Below are 20,534 nucleotides of genomic sequence, written 5' to 3' on the forward strand. Positions count from 1 at the left end.
AGAGCTGCACAAAAGACTCACTGAGGGGGCTCAATGAAAAATGTCACTTTATAATATTTTATAACCCCGCAGTGTTTAATGATGGTTCTTTACAGAAAACAACCACTAACAACTTAGTGGTGGTTCTTTAGATAAAAACAACCACTAAAGTTGTTGACCATAAACCTCTCTTTATTTTCAATTCCCATTCCGAACAAGATATGGAGTTGCATTACTATGGATTTCATTAGGGGCCTCCAAACCATTTAGCTACCCCATTTTTTTTATTTTACAAAATTTTTATTAACTATTTGGAATTCATCCAATTGTGTATAACTATTTGAAAGTCATTGGCTGCATGAGCAATTGATATGTCATATCTTACAAAAAAATCTTACTGCATTATTAATTTTTGAATTTTCACTAAATCAGAGTGTTTTAATTTATTTTTTGTGTGATTATGGTACAAATAAAAATTACGGCGCAATTAGGTTACGCAAAATAAGTTAGATTTCAAATTTCAATAATTGCAAGTCAAGTCGCGTATATTGCTAACACATATAGCCAAGAAACCTTATGAATTGTTTTAATATGGCACGTTCCGTGTTTATCGCATGATGGAATAAATTATATATTCTATATTATCCGTAAAAAGATAATTAGATAAGCATGAGAGCAATGTGTTATCAGTTATGTCTGCGCAGCCACAATATGAAGTTTCTTACCATTCAAAGCTGCCTTTCTTAGAGGTACTTGTGAAAACGATCAAGGCATCAAGCTGTCAAATCTCCTCTAGAAGAAACAAATTGTATAATTATTATTCTCTTTTAAATTTCATTTGCGTATATAAATTGAGAGTTAACCAACAATTTTTCCTTACGCTTAATTGAAGAAAGCATGATAATTTTACATTAAATAATGAGTGAGTCTATGGTACTATGCATATCACGGGTTGTTACTGTGCTACAGCTTCGAGTTGTCAAATCTTAATGGTCGATCGGAACCGTTCATCTTGTTCTCCATATTAATATGTGTTTGGAGACCAAATTTTATATTTTTTGAAAAAAATTTACTATTTTTTTAGATATTTAGAAAATCACTTGATCTGAAAATTCTGGACCATCCAAAAACAGTGATTTTCAATAAATCTAAAAAAATAGTAAAAAAATTTAAAAAAATGTAAAATTTGGTCTCCAAACACATATTAATATGGAGAACAAGATGAACGGTTCGGATCGACCGTTAGGATTTGAAAACTCAAATATAGAGCCGTAGCACGGTAACAAATCGTAATATGCATAGTACCATAGACTCACTCTTAAATAATTTATAATATTAGAGATGACGAAACACGGCATCAAGTATAACTTGTTTTATATTCCTTTTGCGGGAATTCTTGTGGGACTGATTGTGTTATTTTTATTCTAAATAATTTTATTATTTAAAAAAAATCTTTTCAAAATTTGCTGAATGTAAGACATTTATAGATCTTATTTTAAAATTTTCATGCCACATGATAAAAGCCAGGCTAATTAACCAGACCGTTTATCATTTGAAAAGGACTGAAGTTATTTAGCGGCGGAGCTAGAAAATTTGAATAGGGAGCTAATCTATAAAATACATAATATGTGAAAAAGATAACAAAATTATGGTTACTCGGAATTGATGACCTTACAAACACTAAATAAAACTCTTACCACTAGACTACAATCACACATTTGTTTTTTTTATGAGGAAGGCTAGATTATATAAAAACTTAACAAAAATAAAAACTAAATTAAATCTTAATGTACATAATTAAAAAATTTAAATCATTGAAGTGGCTTAGCACCTCCTGACATACATAGATCCAGTCTCTAGAAGTTATTTAGAACTTGACATAAATTTAAAAATTAAGCATGTACTTGAGAATTTGCTCCCTGAGTTGAGAAGAAATTGAAAGGAAATAAATAAACACGTGGAAGAAATTAAATTTATATATGCTTCAAATTAGGACCAAATCTTGACTAGATATGCTAATGAATGATTCTCACCATATATTTTTTTTATTAATTACCTTTCTTTAACACAAAAAAGAAAGGACAGTGATAACAATCCCCGCAGGTTTATCCCCGCATTTATCCCCGCAGATACTGCCAAAAAAAACATGGGGGGACCGCCCAATCATTAATGAGCGTTTAAAAAACTGCGGGTATTTAACTTGAAGCATTAAAGTATTTACCTTGAATTTGTCAGGTATTAAACCCTATGCAATGATCTCTATTTATGAAATAATAAATCAATCTATTAATTGTCCCCGCACAAAATTTCCTTTTTTTTTGAATCGTCCCCGCACAACTGGGGACCATTAAATATGGGGGGACCGCTCAATCATTAATGAACGTTTAAAAAACTGTTAGTATTTAACTTGAAGCATCAAAGTATTTAACTTGAATTTATCAGGTATTAAACCCTATGCAATGATCTCTATTTATGAAAGAATAAATCAATCCATTAATTGTTCCCGCACAAAATTTCTTTTTTTTTGAATCGTCCCCGCACAACTGGAGACCATTAAATAAACAATCCTCTCACCCAATGATAAATACTCTGAGACATAATGATAAATACTTTATGTTACATGGGTAAATACTTGACATTATATGGATAAATACTTTATGTTACATGGATAAATATTTCTCAGGCATACTTGCAACTTTCAGTAAAACATAAACGATAAATACTTTATGTTACATGGATAAATACTTTGTATTGCATAGATAAATACTTCTCAGACATAATTGCAACTTACAGTAAAACATCAATGATAAATACTTTCAGATATAATGATAAATACTCTATGTTACATGGATAAATACTATATGTTACAAGCGTAAATACTTCTCAGAAATAATGATAAATACTTTTTTGAATATCAATTAACAGATAAGCATTTATTAACAGTGATTGTTATTAGATAACAGTATAATTAATGCGCAGATTATTTTTAAAGCAATAATTAACGCGGGAATTGTTATTAGAGGAATGGATAATTAATGCGGGGATGGGAGTGGGGGGTGGGGGGGGGGGGGGGGGGGTTCTTATAATTAGTGGGGGGATAAAAAGAAACTTTTAGGAAAATTAGTGGGGGGATAAAATGAAACTTTTAGGGAAATTAGTGGGGGGATATATGGCAGTTAAGGAAGAGAGAGAGTGCGGGGAAAATGGGGGGATGGGAGTGGGGGATTTGTTATAATTATTCAAAAAGAAATATTAATCTTCAAAACAAAAACACCTAAATATTAAAACTCTAGAAAGATGCTCTATTGCAACACATAACTTTCCGAAATTTTTATTTGTAGCACAAAAAAATAAAGATAAATCAAAAGACACTAGATCTGGGAGATTTCCATATTTATTTGGGCCGCACAGTCGATCTGCGGCCCATTTATGAGAGATCGCAGATTGGCTTAGAGGTCTCCAAAAGCACAAAAAATGCACTGTAATATTGAATATATTTACGTTTTGGGGACTAGTTCTAAGCCAATTTGCGGGCCCCCATAAATGAGCCGCAGATTGGCTGTGCGGCCGGGTAAATATGAAAAATCTCTCAAATCTAGAGTCTTTTGGTTTAATTTTTTTTTATTATGGTATTTAAAAAAATTTCGGCATAACTTTTGGAGTTCAATTAATGATTCATTAAATTTGCTTGGAGAAGAAAGAATGGAGAAAAGGACATTTATCAAATCCGAAATAAATAAATAATAAAAAGGTTTCTTGATCAAAGAAACAACTATGAACAGTAAACAACTAATGATCTGTTGGAAGGAAAGCTACAAAAATTATTTAGAACTATCAAAGAACATTTAAGCAACGCATTAAGCTATATATTTTTATATGAGATTGCTTATATTATATATCAGTGCCCTGTCACTATTAAGTTTCTCCCTCTCGAGTTGTCACAATATTACGTTAACAACTTCTCAATTAATATTTAATATCTGATGATTAAGAAAAGTGGCAATAATTTTATGACAACAACTTCTCAATTAAAAATTTAAAAAAAATTCTAAAAATGTTTTGGCCCTGAGCTATCAAACTCGAGCGCGCTCCCAACTAGTTTAACATAAAAGAAATTTCAATTTTGTCTAACTTTCATTTTCAGCGCTCATATTCAACTTTTAAAGTTTTGTCTATAATATTTTACAATGCTACTCAAAAGTATTTAAACCTCTATCTGTAAACATTATAATTCTAAATTTGTGTAGTTTTAACTTCTAACTACTTTTGTCTTCAAGACAAAAAATGAAAGATTTCTTTTACCCACTCTATTTTTTATTTGTCTCTGGTCATTCTCGTCTATTTTTCTGACGATCCATAATGAATTTTATGAATCTAAAAATACAAATGTTTTCTACTCGATTTTCTCTTTCAAATGAGATTCATTAAAAATTACTTTGAGTTATTTTGAAGTCATTTTTCTTCTTCTTAAAAGTAAAGTTTATGAGCACTTTAAATTTTCAATCTTTTAAATCTCAGTCTACAACCATTTAAACCTTTGATATCACCATTTAAAATATTATGTTCAAGTATTTAAACCTCTGATTTCGATCATATAGTATAACGCATTTAAAAATCTATATACAACCGTTAAAAGTAGTTGTGCCAAACATTTAAATAGTTTCCATTTCAGGTTTAAAAGGTCGTTGACTAAGATTTAGAAGCTTGAAAATTTAAAGTGCTAATGGAGTCATGGGCTTTACTTTCAAAAAATAAATAAAACTAACGACTTGAAAAAAACTCAAAAGTATTTATTCATGGATCTCATTTGAAAGAGAAAATCGAGTAAAAAACGTTTGTATTTTTAGATTCGTAAAATTCATCACGGATTATCAGAAAAATAGACGAAAATAATCAGAGAAAAATAAAAAATAGAGTGGGTAAAAGAAATATTTCTTTTTTTGACTTGAAGACAATATTTAGAGTAAAAACTACACATATTTAAAATTTTAATGTTGGTAGACTAAGATTTAAATGCTTTTGAATAGCATTATAAAATTTTATAAACAAAACTTTAAAACTTAAATATAAGTGTTGGAAATGAAAGTTCGATATACATACTTGAAAAGTGTGCTCGGAGATTTATTTGAGAAGTAATTATTAGGCTACTATATATTATATTATATGTTGTTTAGAAGAACTCGATCGAGCTTCTCTGTTTTCTTGCGAGAGAAAATCATATTTAATTATGACAACATCTTCTCAATTAAAAAAGTTAAAAGTAATTCTCAAAAAAAAAAAAAAAACGCAATTGCTACGCAATATTTTTTGTAATATGTTTATCCGGTATGAAATGATAATCTGTAAATATTACTTACTGCTACATGCGTATCTTACTTCTTAATCTATAAGTAATTAATGTTTTTTTGCACTTACAACTATTAATTACTTTAATAGTTATACATATTGAGGAACGGAACCAAACTTTCAGAATATATATGGATGTCAAATAGATCAATCATATAATTTTTTTCTGCAGAAAATGAAAGTCAATTGACTTCATTCTTTTTTCCTCCCTCCACCTCTGTACATATCCCTTCGTTGTTATTGGGTTTCATCCAAAAGTTAATTATAATATATTAACAAATAAATAAATAAAAAAACACAATCCGGAATAAGGAAAAATTGTTGTTAGAGAAATTTAAAGTGTCAAAGAGTTTAAATTAAAACAGTACACAAATTGTAGACTTCTTGTAGGCATAATTAAATTAATCATGTCCTAATGTCAATTTCGCCTCTATATAATGGATTCAAAGTTAATAGCCTTACTTCAGAAAGGAAATTAAAATCAAGGGCGAATCCAGAGTAGAATGGGGGCAGCTATTTCTCTCTGGATTTCGAATTTTAGTGGTGATCTATTAGTATCGATCGACTTTGCTTCTCTCTGGAAATTTTTTTGGCCCCCTCTGGATGTTTGATTTATAATTCAGGTTAAATTTAGTGTTAAAATCAAAATAAATTTCTTGAATTATAATTGGTAATTAGAATTATAAGTTAAAGTATCATAAATTATAAGTCAGAGCATTGAAAAATATAAGTAAAAATATTTTTTTATTGAGTATCTAATTAGTTAATGAGTTTAAATCTGATAAACTATTTAAACTCGATTCGATATTTTTTTGCCCCCTCTGACGAAAATTCTGAGTTCACCCCTGATTAACATCATTCACAAAAATCTCACCACAGAAGGAAAATTTTCACAAGAAGTGGCATGAAAGATATGATGGAACAAATTTTTTTTTTAAAAAAGAAGCTAACAAAATATTTTTATAATAACAAACACGGAGAGCCACTGTACAAAAGATGATAAAAAAAAAATGCTCATGCATGCATGTATGTTCCTCTAGTCTTACCAGCGGAAACGGCTAAGTTCCTAAAAGGAATTAATCCACTATTATGTATTACAACTTTTTTTACCTAACTAGACATGACATCACCGAATGAAACCCATAACAAAAAACCAAAGAAACAAATACAGTCCCAATCCATATTACAGAAATCATGAAACAATAAAATAATGCCCTCCAGTTCTAAGAAATGGAGCTGTCTATTTTGTTTTGAAGAGAACTCTCTAATTTGAAGTCAAGTCAGCCATTGATGTTAATGGTTAACCCACCCAACTTCTTAATCTCCATTGATTGTACCAAATTTAGAGAATAAAAATAAATATATTCAAATTTTTCAGCCCCCCTAATATCCTAATTTCCTCGTCTCCAAATCATCTTCTTCCTCCTCTGTTTTTCTGACCAAAGGAAGGTAATCCGGCTCCTCGACGTATAACTTTGTCAAATACACATAACCTAAAATGGCCAATACCACTGTACCGGTCAAGTACCAACTGAACTGTATATTCACCAGCGATTTTGCCCGATCATGCGCTTCAGTGGTATGGCACCGTACCACTTGATGATCTTCCTCTATATTTAAAAAGCATCCCTTCGATATCAAGCTCGGTGTCCATAGCATTATCCCCATAACTATGAACCAAATCCCTTGAAAGGCGATACTCACTGACCTTACGAAACTAACCATGATGCTTCTCGGATAAGGTATGCTGAGAAGTGTCGTGGCTAATGATACCGCAATCACCGTTTGTAGCAACCAATGGTATTGCCCCTCTACGCCCATGTGGTCGGCTGAATGGAGGTGAAATATCAACAGTTGTTGTGCAAAGGCTATGGCACCCAAGAATTGCGACATCGCATCCCGTTCCTTCATCTTGATACGATCAAAATAAATGGTAAATGCCGCATAAATTAGGAAAGTTAAGGAGATGGACGCGTGCTCAAAGTTGTGAAGGTGGTTGGAAGGAATGGTGCCATCATCATCGAACGGTTGGTGCTTCTCAGGACCAATAACTAATTCCATAGAGATCGATCCGAGACTACCGAGAATTATCAAAATAAGCTCTAGGTGTCTCATGAATGGAGACGGGAACCATGGTGGTGCGACGTACGATTTCGGTTGGACAGAGAAAAGCCTAATGTGGTTGAAAAAGTGCCATACACCGATTAGGAGGAAGCCGAAACCGGGAGCAACATGACCTACCAAGGTGCCCATGTAGCTACTTTGTGAAGGGAAAAAGAGAGGAGGAAGAGAGAGAGAGAGGTTAAAGGGCTTAATTAGGATAAGTAGGTTTGATGTGAGATGTGAGATCGATGTGAGGGTTTGGGGTTCAGTTTCGGTTATATATTTGCGGGAAAGGGATCGTCTCTAGAGAGTTCTGAAGAGAAAAAGTTTGAAACTTCATTTGAATTTGAATTTTCAAGTTAGAATTCTGAACAAGGGACCTCATGACTGACCTCAATTCTTCTCTGCTGGGAACTGTTTGGAATGGCTTCTTCAGCAAGGCTCATTTGTCTAAATATTTTAAATAACAATGGTAAATTGAGAAACTAAATTTATAGCAACCCTGAATCTAAATTTAAATCATAGAAAAGAGGGATGTTTATTTTCTCATCCTTATTTTTTTTTGACACAAGTAACCGAAAAAGATTAAGAAGCGAGAGATTTTAATTTAGTCCTAAAATGTTGCTAATAGAATTCACCGTTTTTCGAGTAGAATAGAAGCAAAAATGTATACGATCACGAACAATATAAATTGTTGATTTTGACTTCAAAACAACTGATCTAAACCGTTCAATTTAATATCCATATTAAAATGTATTTGGAGATCAAATTTTACATTTGAAAATTGTTTGCTTTTTTTTTAGAATTTTTAAAAATTAATGTTTTTCTATGGTCCATAAATTTTTAAAAAAGAATGATTTTCAAAAATTATAAAAAAATAATAAATTTTTTCCAAAAAATATAAAATTTAGTCTTAAAGCACATTTTGAGATGAAGAAGTGTTAAGTCCTTTAGATCAACTATTTGAATTTTAAATCTAATATTTTATAGTTCAATGTACAAGTGAAAATACACACCATAGCCCAATTCTATCTCTACAGTAAAGAAAAACGCATAAATGTGCATAGCACTATTAACTACAAACAGCCTACAGTGCAAAAAGGTCGTTAATCTTTTTTTTTAATGAAAAAAAAAAAAAAAAGAGAGTAAAGCGCAGCCTACAAGTCGTTAATTAACTTGTCAGACATAAACTTAACTCGTAAATCTTTACGCGCATGCTCTCAGCCACAGAAAATCTGATGATTAAATGTTTAAGCCAAATGGTTTGACTATGACTGTTCGATCATATATTTGTGGGACCGACTGGTGTTCTAGAGAAAATTCATTCCCCATTATACCCTCTCAGGGCTCTAGTTAAAATTCGCCTATTCTGAAGGCGTGAAATAAATCTGTTAATCATTCAAAAAAAAAAGAAATAAATCTCCAACTTTTACTTTGATTAGGACCAACTCTCACCTCCTAGCAATGTTTAAAATGTGGTTTCTATGTATTATGCGGAAGGCCACTGCATACCGCATATGCAGTATACAGACGCATATACAGATTTTAATGCAGAAGTTATTAAATAAATTATATTATTATAAGTATTCATTTGCAATTTAGTGATTAAATAATGAGTAAATTATACTATTATAAATTTTAAATGGGCATATATAAAATAATCGATAAATAAATGGATAATTAAAATAATGGATAAATAAATCACTTTGTTAGCATTATTATTAAAATATTTTTGATAAGTAATTCAATTTGTCAGTACTATTATAATATTTTTAATAATATTCTAATATGTAAGATCCATATCAAAAGATGTAAAAATAGCGCCCAATTGATGTTAAATGTGGCATTGTTCTTCAACTCAAATATTATATTGATTAAATAATGGTTGAATATGAATATATGATACAAACTCAGCGGCCCAGTCAGCCTACTTAAATTGCAAATCTGCGCAGGTGAAAGAAAGAAACCGTCTAGATGAGAATCTACACAGAGTTCCTTCTTTAGTCCCACATCTTCTAATTAAAAGAAGCACCTCTCCACAGTCTATAAAAGCACCTCTTTAGATGAGAATCTACCCCGCAGTGACTCTGGGAGCAGAAATTTCCTGTATCCCAGGGGGCAAGAGATTTGATTCCTTAAAACACACTTGATTGGACCTTGTCCGAATGAAAATAAGGATTTTATTTCAGTTATTACTAAATATATGATTCATATATGTTAAATGAAATTATTCGGATCCAATTAAAATTGAGTTTTTTTTTGTTATTACCAAATATATGATTCGTTTATGTTAAATGAAATTATTCGGATCCAATTAAAATTGAGTTTTTCTAATAAAATATTCGGATCCAATTTGAAACTGCATATTGATTTTCTATACGGATTGGAACTGAATACATATAAATTGCATTTTATTACACTGCGTGCTAGTCGCTACCTGAATTAAAAAAAGAAAAAGAAAAAGGAGTAGGATCAACTCTGAGGTTGGCCAGGAATTAAGGTAAGGGGTATTTTCGTCATCCCGCAAATTAAATTTCAGTTTTTTTAAATTTCCGTCCTTTTCATAGGACGAGCGTGCCGTGTACAACAAACATGCCTTTTTGCTAAGTTTTAACTTTTCACAAAATAAAAAAGGAAATGTTTTGCATCACCCGACAAGATCGTCTAGGTACCAAATAAAAAACAAAATTTTGCTTAACATGTAAAACACATGGTGCCTACATTTAACTTCATTGGCATTACTATCCAAGGTATATAATATTTAAGATTTTGCATAACACATCCAAATTGTTAGACAATTACTTATAATTTAATGAGTAGTTTATTTTTGGAAATCATATATAATTTCTAGAGTAGAAACAAAATATTTTTAAGCTAATTAATTTTTTTATCTTCAGAATCTATTGGATTGACTTAAAACAATGAGCCCAAATCATTGAAGCCGATCTTCTTCAAAGATGATGCATTAAAATTAACATATAAACTTTCTTTTTGGACCGCTTGACTTTATACTTAATATAAATGCATCACTCATGAAGAATTTCAACATTTTAAATTTGTAGTTTTAAGTCATTCCGATAGGTTTTAAAGTAAAACTCACTAACAGACTTAATGAGCTTAAAAACACTCTAGTTTTACTCATAATTTCTATACTTTAAATTGTATTTTTTACCAAAAAAAAGAGAGTTAGCATTAGCCTTTTTTATAAAATAAATTACATGACATTTGTTTGGCTCTCTTTTTCTCAATTTCAATTTTCTGATTTCGCCTCTAGAATATTAATTTCATCCTTTATTATATATCTTCTTTTTCTTGTTTATTGGATCCATTAATTCTTGGTTACCTTGTCCCAGCACCTTGTAACACGCAGGGTCCGGATACCCTAAAGTAACTCAATTTTGAATTTTAGATTGGGATCGTCCGTATCAAATTCGTCATTTGGGATCACTTCGGGATTCAAATCCACCACTTGAAATGTGTGCACTCTATTTTATAATGAATTATCACGAATTTAAATCGGACGGTCCCGATCTAAAACCCAAAATTTGAATTACTTCACTGGATGAATTCGTAACACGCATGAGAAGATACTTAGCAGCTCTCATTAAAAATGGATACGTTGCTTATGATATCGCTGACGCCATAACTAATACTGGCTAGAAGATAAGTATAAATTATTTTCTTTCAATAGCTTAGCAAGGTGTCGTATAAGCATGACGAATTGACGATCGATAAATTAACAAAACTGGTTGGTAAATGAGAGTCCCACATATTTTCATATTTTTTTAAGGCAAAGTTTCATATGCTTATGTACTTAATAGACAGTATTTTTAAGATAAAATTATTTGACGATTTGATAAATGATAAAGTGTGTGTTAAAGTTGTGTATATATTATTATTGTTCATGTAAATTTTGTATCAAATTTCATATATTTTTAAATCAATTATAACCTTCATTAATTAAGTGATTTAAAAAAAATTATTGGTTTAAATTTGTCAACATTTTATTGTGGATCAAAATATTCTCAAATTACACTGAATTTGACCCACTATTGATTGCAATAGTTGCCTTATTTTGGTCTTATTAATTTTTTGTAATTAACCGTGTTATATTGAAATAGTTATCTAAGTTATGCTTATCAAATACGAAAGGAAAATAATTCTAATTATTAATTATTCAACACCAAACCATACCCATAGATCGTCAACTGATATTTATAATTCAATAATCTGATTTAAATTCACATTTAAATTTCAAAAATGTATTTAATAATTTATTGAATATGCATGTAAATTTATTAAATTCCACCAACGTCCCCCCTTTTTATATAAATTTATTTATGTGCATTGTATTATCAGAAAAAAAAATTGTTCTTTTTGTATATAATTCAAATTACCTATTGCTGACAGTCCACAATTTTTGACGACATACTCAGAGTCTCGGACGAGAAAGTGAGCCGAAGTGCGCATTAAAGTTCCTTAAAAAATAAAAAAATTTAAATATCATTCGCTTTTCATTTGAGTCCTGAAGTTTTAAAAAGTGTACATCGAACCCAATTAATCACATGGTGTTAGCAATTGGCATTGATAAGAAAAAAATAAGAAGAGGAAATCCACGATGACATTTCATATTGTAATGAGCAGGGACGGAACTAGAAAATGTAAATAGGGGGGGCTAATATATAAAATGTAATATATGAAAAAAATTAAAAAAAAATGTGGCTAGTGGGATTTAAACCCATGACCTCACACATAACAACCAGAACTCAAACCACTAGACTACTAACAAATATTTGTTATTTCATGAGGGGTGCTAGACTATATAAAAGTTCAAAAAACTCAAAAGGTTAACTAAAGTTTAATATACATAATTAAGAATTTTAAAATCACAGGGTGGCTTAGCACCCCCTGATCTATACATAAATCCGCCCCTGGTAATGAGGAAAATAATTAGATGGAAGAGAATATGATAAAGAACAAACTAATTTTTTTTTCTTTTAGTTAAAGAGAATGTGATAAAGAGAATATGATAAACTTCAATTTTTCTTTTCTTTTAGATGTCTATGCCATAACTTAAATGGTACAAACTTAAAATTAAGTATAAAGAATGGAATTCCTTCGTAGTTCGTAAAAAATAAGAAAAAAATTACAAACAAATATTCCCTTATGGACCAGTTATATATATATAAAAAAATATACTTTTTTCTGTCAATAGAATTTACCCCTCATATATCATGAATTAAATTAGTCCATCTATCATGAATTAATTTACTCCTCAATCAAATATATAAGAATATTTTTCTGATCTATGACCGAAATTTTTATTTTTACAAACTTAAAAAAAAAACTAAATAACCATTCTTTTTGTTTTTCTCAAAATTTGATTTTTTTTCTCTGTCCGCACTCTGCAGTTTCAAACTGTGGATCAAATTTGGGTATCCTCAGTTTGAAATGACGGACCACGTGTTATGTTGGCAGGATTTTCGAGACCATGGACCTCCAAAATTGAGTGTTTGCAGTTTGAAACTGCCGACGGGGAAAAATCAAAATTTTAGAAGAAAAAAAAAAATCAAAATTTATGATTAATTTACTTCTGAAATAATTATATAAATAAAAATATTTCTCCGATGTAAGCAGATAAAGAATTACATATTCCATCTATCTTGGATTCATATCCTCCCACTAACTGCAGAGCTTCTCCTTCACTTTACGGTTTGAGATTAAATCTCAATTGGTTTGTGATTCGAGTTAAGCCCACTGGGCGCGGAGGACAATATTATTGGACTTTGAGATTCGTGCCAAGTTAAAAGGAACTGTCCGGATCCACTAATTGTCAGAGATTCCCTTTTCAGGCAATGGAGAGGAAATTAATTAATCTATCCTAAGGGCTGGAGAAATCGAATTAACCGGATAATCAATTTCTGATCACATGATCAATGTACATAACGACACTATCACCGGTTGAGACGCAACCTTAAATTCTGACAGTAACACCTCCAGATTTCAAAAAAAAAAAAAAAAAAAAAAACACCTCCAGATTTGACCAAATGGATTGCCTTGTTGGACAAGCACCTCTGATTCTAGAAAGGCAACCAGAAAGAATTTAATTGGCACACCTAATTGGGCCATCCAATGAATTTTTTCCAGATCCTGTTCAATTATCTGAAATAGAATTTTTTATTCTGTTAATGCATGTTTGAAAATTGACAAATATTGAATTACTAGAATTAATGTTACAGCATACATGACAACATATTATTATTCAATATATAAAAATAAATTGAATCATCTCATTAAATATAAAACCCTATTCATGTTGATATCTAGTGTAAATATCTACAAATGTTTAAAAATACCATTTTCTAAAAAAAAATAAACAAAAAAAATCATCATTTCTTAACAATCTCAAATCTACCACGTCCGCATCCCAAATAACCATACTATATAATTTTATTGTATGGTTATTTTTCACCGAAGATCCTAGAAATTTATTTGTTGATAACCCTAAATTAATTTTTATTACAAAGAAGTCCAATAACATATATATTATTTTATTTTATTTTGTGATTATTTTTCACCGAAGACCCTAGAAGTTTATTTGCCAATATCCCTAAATTTATTTTATTACAAAGAAGTCCAATAGCATATATATTATTTTATTTTATTTTGGTATTATTTTTCGCCGAAAATCCTAGAAGTTTAATTGTCGATAGCTCTAAATTAAACTTTTAGAGATATCGACGAATAAACTTCTAGAACCTTTGGTAAAAAATAACCATACAATAAAATAATATATATCTAATTGAACTTATTTGTAATAAAAAATAAATTAGGACTATCGGCGATTAAACTTCTCGGGTCTTCGATGAAAAATAATCATAAAATAAAATAATATATATCAACTTCTTTGTAATAAAAATTAATTTAGAGCTATCGGCAAATAAAATAAAATAATCCATTTAATTTATAATATCTTAAAACAACAATTCGTACCCTTTGAGAATCATTCAAATTCGAGAGTTTGAAAAAAAAATAACGCTAGGAAAGACAACAAGAACGATAGGAAAATATATCAATTAGGAATTATCAAAGATACAAAACGAGCAACTTTAGGGACAATGAAATGGAATTATAATAGCTGTATTGAATTGGATATATATAATTTTAGATTTTATAATTATCCTATAGGGTAATGAGTACAAAATGGTTATTACTCATATCCGTACTCATTTATTTAACAAAAAAAATTCTTACCCATATCCATATTCAATAAATTAATGAAAAAAAATCTTACTCATATCCGTCTTATCAGATACGATACGGGTCAGATAAACAGCTAAAAGGGTACCATTGACATCCCTAGAGGTGCCTGAAACTTTGCATCAATTTAAGATAGAGATGCTTTTCATTATTATTTTCTCACCAAAAAAAAGGCATGGATTAGTTTGATGAGATTTTATATTCACTAAAAACAAAAAAGTTTGGTGGGAACATATTCTTTTCTTTTTGGCGGAATAAATTCAAATAAAAGGTTTTAGGGAGCGCGTATGCTCTGTGATATCTCATATTTTGCGTGACCGACGTGTCCGGCGCCTATTCGGGGTGACATAGGGGACCAGTATTATTTGAGCTTTGAGATTCGCGCAGAACTTATTGCAACGGTTGGGATTTTCCAAAAAGTCATGCAAAATATGAGATATCTCAGAGGATGAGAATTCTGTTTTACTCGTTGTTGTGGAGACGAGGAGAACTTGAACTTCATTAATTTAAATTTCGAAAAGAGGGCTAGACAAGACAAAACTGTTAGGTATGTGGATAATGGAATTTGCATCTTATTTAAAAAATAATCTCTATTTGGTCTCATTTCTCATAACCAACCAAAAACAATTGTCTTAATTCTAGAAACCAGTGTGCTACCCATTAAGACATGTTTTTGGATAAGGCTAGAAAGTAGAAACCAGTGTGCTACCCATTAAGAAACCACGGTTTGGTTAGATATGTCAAGATGCCCTTTAAATGGTGGTTTTTAATTATCCTCATATAATTTTTTGAAAGTACAAACAAACTGATCCACACACATTTTTGTACTTAAATCCCTTGTCCAATATTTAGTTCAGAACTAAACGGAGAAATAAAGAGTTTAGTTTTCACTAATTAATTCGTCAAATTCATGTGATATAATTAGATCAGCTTAACATAACGCCAGTTTAATTGAAGCCTCAATAACATAGGTATGTGGGGCCTACTGTCAGTGAAGAAAGTTTTTAATAATTAGCTTTCATGTTTAACTTAGTCTTTCATGTTTATGTAGCCTTCATAAAAAAATAGTTTAAACCAATCTAACTTTAAATAATCAACTTAAACCTTCTTAATTTTAAGTTTCCACTAAACATGGCCTTATTTGTGTCAAAATTTGATTTCAAATTAAAATCCTATCATACATAATAGGGGAAATTTCATTTATATCCCTCAAAAACTTCAAAATTACGTATTCCCCCCCTTTAAATTTTGAAATTACGCATCTCTCCCCTAAACTTCCAAAACTCACAAATTTACCTATTTTATTGTTTTTTTATAATTAAAACTCATTTTAAATTTATAAAATTCTCATTTTAATTAAAACTCATTTTAATTAAAACTCACAAATTTACCGTTTATTAAAAGCATAAAAAATTTGTAGCTTGTTTAAGAAAATTGTCAATCTTACAAGATACCCATTATACTTTTTGTCCTTCATAAAATACTCATTTTGCCCTGGAAAACCGATCATGTAAGACCGATATTTTTCTTAAACAAGCTAATTTTTTATGTTTTTAATAAATAGTATAATGGGTATTTCATAAATTTAAAATGAGTTTAATATAAAAGACAATAAAATGGGTAAATTTGTGAATTTTAGAAGTTTAGAGGGGGGAATACGTAATTTCGAAGTTTAGCTAGGTAAATACATAATTTTGAAGTTTTGGAGGGGTATACATGAAGTCCCCCCAACAAAATATACAGTCATATTTTAACGGTTTTTGCCAACATAGTGGCACATTTCTTTACTATAAGCTCCGTCGTACTTACTGATAATTAAACACCTAAGTAATAATATTAGGTAGCTATTATATCTTATGAAAGTTCTTTTATCTTCCATTTTATGTCAGAATGATTAAAAATATAACAAAATGTTAAATGTCACTTTGTTTTTCCTAAGCTATATATTCTTACAATTCGGATTTACAATGTTATGATTAATATGTAATATTATGTGTCGTAATTGTTATCATTTTTATAGTTGATAGTGCGCAATACAATGAAAATATCAATCTGTTATCTGTATAACATACTGGTCCGATAATTTGTCGACATATTCATTACCACTGAGTGTTATAGGTATTAGATAGAAGATTCGGATGTACTGCCGTGAAAATGATTAACAAAAATGCAATTGTATAGATAATGTATATATGGTGATTTATTGGAGATGGTTAAAAGATAATTAATTTCTAGGATTTGTCAAGCTATTTGCTAAGTGGCTAAATGAGTTGTCACACATTCCTTCTATACGAATTAAATAGTCTATACTATAAAAAAAATCATTGTATTATGTAATTAATCATACTATTCCTTCACATATTAAGTTATCAACCATGCCAATTATCCTTTTTCTAAAGCCCATCGAAGACCTTGATATTGGGCTTAGGTTTAGACAGTAAAGATCTTCAAATTATCAAGCCCATACTAAAGTTTTGACAAACAAATGAAGTTTTGGGCTTGAAGTAGTGATTTGCTGCAGTATCCATGAGAAAAAGGCAGCAACTGCTGCTCATTCCATTTGATTAAAATTTCTCGTCTAAAAAGGTACTTATACAGAGAAAACGTGTCTCCACAAACAATAGAAACTATAAATCATTAATACTGGTTGCAAGCTATATTACCTAGAGTTTTTTCCCATGCATTTTAGAACCCTCAAAGGTAATATATTTGACCCAAGTTGAAAGTACGTAATTGGTTATGTAGGTGTTCGAGTAATTAATTCAAGAGCAATTCTTGATTACACCATATTTTATATTTTATGAAAGAAAATTTACTCATTGATTTTGATCATCCGATCAAGTAAGAAAGTAGAGTTTCCTTAAAAAAAGAAAGGGAAAGTTTGTTTTGCTTTGAGGACTATTTTTAGTGTAATTAAGAAAATATTCACTAATTAATATAAAAAAAAATTGTTACAACTGTCCTAGGTCTGAATATTTTGGGCCATAATTAATAGTTAATTACTGAAATTAAATATGAATTAAATCATATTGGACTGAATAAAATATGAGCCGAAATTCTGCTATATTTCTCCCTGAACAGATTGGTGCAGACCAAATAGTGCAATTTAACAGATGCTAACTGACATGTTGTTCTCTTTCACCACCCATCTTGACCACTTGCGACCCAATCACAGCAAAACGCCGACCGATGAACATGAGGGTGACGAGCATCGAGCATCGAGCATCGAGCTAAGAGCTAAGAGAGAACATGAACATGAAGATGAGGGTGGGGAGGAGGAGGCGTGGAAGAAAACGAAGACGGAGGAGGCCTGTTCAGACGATGAATCCATGTCAAATTATCGTGCTGAGAAGAAGGACAAGTCACTAAGTCGGGGAATACCAGTTTTTATTGGTAAGTACACGCGCTCCATTGCCTTCTCTCCTCAATTACTTACTATTCAGGGAATTGGGGCAGCAGTTTCCTTTGGGTAATTAATTGGAGAAATCCAATCCAATCCAATCCAGCTATTTATTTATTTTATGTATTAGAGGAGGAGTTGAACTTCAGACATGTATTAAACAAACAAAAGTTGATAAATGTTGCAGCAATTTAAAGGGGATTTACCTGAGCAAGGTCTGAAGTTCAACTCCTCCTCTAATACATGTCACAGACGGCCATTTACCTGAGCAAGGTCAGACAAGACGCAAAAGAGCTGATTTCATTATTTGTCGATCTCTATAAACGTGAGGCGGACAGGGTTTGTATTTTCTAGCTCTGTACTGAGGATTGTATTTATTTATTTACTTGCTTATTTTCGTATGTATGAATGATTTTTCGGTGCAGAAGACTTTTTAAGTTACTGCACTCATGTAAAACTTTCACATATATAGGAGGATTTTGTGCCAGCACTGAAGGTAATCATTCAAGATAATGGCTTCAAGGAAGAAATAAATACGACGGACCCTCAATAGTTTTTTTTTTACCGATTATCTTTTGCATCTTTGTGTTTAAACATGTTTTTAACAGCTGAAGTTAACATACACTTTACCGGTTCTAATTTGATAAACAAACACACCTTGTTCAGTTGTTCTGAAGGTGTTTAGCGGTGTGATTTTTTTTTTTTTTAATTTTATTTGGGTCATATTACCATGGTTTCAAAAGGATTCATTCATGGTTTGTATTTTCCAAAATACAAACGAGAAACTTAAGTATTATAAAAAAAAGAAAAGAAAAAGGCAAACATATCATATAAACAACGCTGAGTAGGCCTAGTAAATATTACACCAGGCCAAGACCGCTATCCAAACGATTCCCCTGTTTCAGGCCATCACTCTCGCTGACAGTGGGCCCTTGCAGCTGTCTATAGTCCAGTCTCCAATTCAACTTCAAGCTCAAAAACGCTGCCATAATCCACACCCCAGCCACGGCCCAACTGAACTCTAAATTCGCCATGGCCATAGCTCTTTTCGTAATTTCCTCGCTCCCGCACGCAACCTCACCATTCTCCACGTGGCAACCCTTTGGCACCAGCGTCGGCACCCACAAAGCAAAACCCATCACCATGAACCACCATCCTTGGAGGATCACACAACCCGACCGCACCATTGCTGCCGGGAAGCTGTTCGATGAAATGCCTGAGAGAAAAGTAGCAATCAGTGAAGCTGCCACGATGAGTTGTAGTAGCCAGTGGTAGTGCCCTTCAAGTCCGACATGATCAGCTGAGTGGAAATGCAACAAAAACAGCTCTTGTGCAAAAACCGAGGCAGCGAGTGTGGTTACCAATCCAGAGAGGGAGTTGCTTGAAGGAGAGAGGTCTATGATAATAGCTAGAATAGAATAGAGTGCAACATGGAGATACATGGTGGCGTGTTCGTAATTAAGGAGCTCAAAGGGGTGGTTTATTAATTGGAGGAACATTACCCCAATGGAGAAGGTGAAGAGGAGGTAGAGCTCCAAGTGTTTGATGAAATGATTTCTGGTGTTGATTGGAAACCATGTGGCGGAGGTGAAATGAGATGGTCCTTTGAGCTTGTAACATTTAATGGTACAAATTGTGTGCCATAAGCCGAGAAGTGTGAAGGCCAGGCCTGGTACAAAGTGGCCGATGAAAGTTCCCATTGGAGCGCGCGTAGGCGAATGGTGGCAATTGGAAATGGTTTGAACAAAAATGTTGTTTAAATAGGTTCATATAATGGGATTTTCGCAAGTGTACCTCGTAATTATTTTATATTTATTGTACACCACTAAACCTTTGAGTTTGGATCAGTTAGGTTTCTGAATATTATATGTTGTACATCTAGGGGTGGAAAAAAAGCTTGTAGTTTGTGGCTTGATCATGACTCGTATCTGACTCGTTTGTTACTGGACTGAGCTGTTAACAAGCCAGTTCGTCACTAGTTCGGTCTAGAATTAACGAGTTCAACCTGGGGTCTAACTTGTTCACCAGCTTGTTCGCTACCTTGGCTAGGCATCAATTTGTGAATTTTTATGAATTTGTGTGCATTTTATACTGTCCAGCTCAGTATAGTTCAGCTCAGTCCAAAAAGTTTGTATAACTTATTTTCTTCTTTAAACAAGATCTAGCCAAACCTAGCGAGTCAACCCGTCAGATCACAAGTTAGCTTGGTCTAGCTTATAATGATTTCAAGCTGAGAATTTAGTTCAGACCTCTAAAGTCAACTCGGACGAGTCAGCTCGTAACGAGTTCAAGCTGAACTCAACTAGTTCCACCCCAGTACACCTGTTTTTCAAAAAATTAGTTATGTATTCATATAACCCGGTAAGTAATTGAACTGTGCAATTCTGCAAATGCCCCAGTTAAATAACACTTGTCTCTTATTATAGGCAGAAATTTCTTCATGTTT

At 31.6% G+C, this 20,534-nt stretch overlaps 2 protein-coding genes across 2 annotated transcripts; both read right to left on the reverse strand.

Moving 5' to 3' along the window:
* Positions 1-6,614: 6,614 nt before the first annotated feature.
* Positions 6,615-7,615, reverse strand: LOC144574075 (uncharacterized). Its single transcript, XM_078323924.1, has one exon. It carries the CDS (start codon positions 7,576-7,578, stop codon positions 6,709-6,711), a length of 870 nt encoding a protein of 289 aa, XP_078180050.1. The 5' UTR covers positions 7,579-7,615; the 3' UTR covers positions 6,615-6,708.
* An 11,198-nt stretch (positions 7,616-18,813) lies between these two features.
* On the reverse strand, positions 18,814-19,965 carry LOC144574116 (uncharacterized). The gene has a single exon (XM_078323978.1). The coding sequence runs from the start codon at positions 19,786-19,788 to the stop codon at positions 18,949-18,951; it is 840 nt and encodes a 279-aa protein (XP_078180104.1). The 5' UTR covers positions 19,789-19,965; the 3' UTR covers positions 18,814-18,948.
* Positions 19,966-20,534: the final 569 nt, after the last annotated feature.

This window comes from Carex rostrata, chromosome 22 (assembly GCF_964058835.1).
Source record: "Carex rostrata chromosome 22, lpCarRost1.2, whole genome shotgun sequence".
Taxonomy (NCBI): domain Eukaryota; kingdom Viridiplantae; phylum Streptophyta; class Magnoliopsida; order Poales; family Cyperaceae; genus Carex; species Carex rostrata.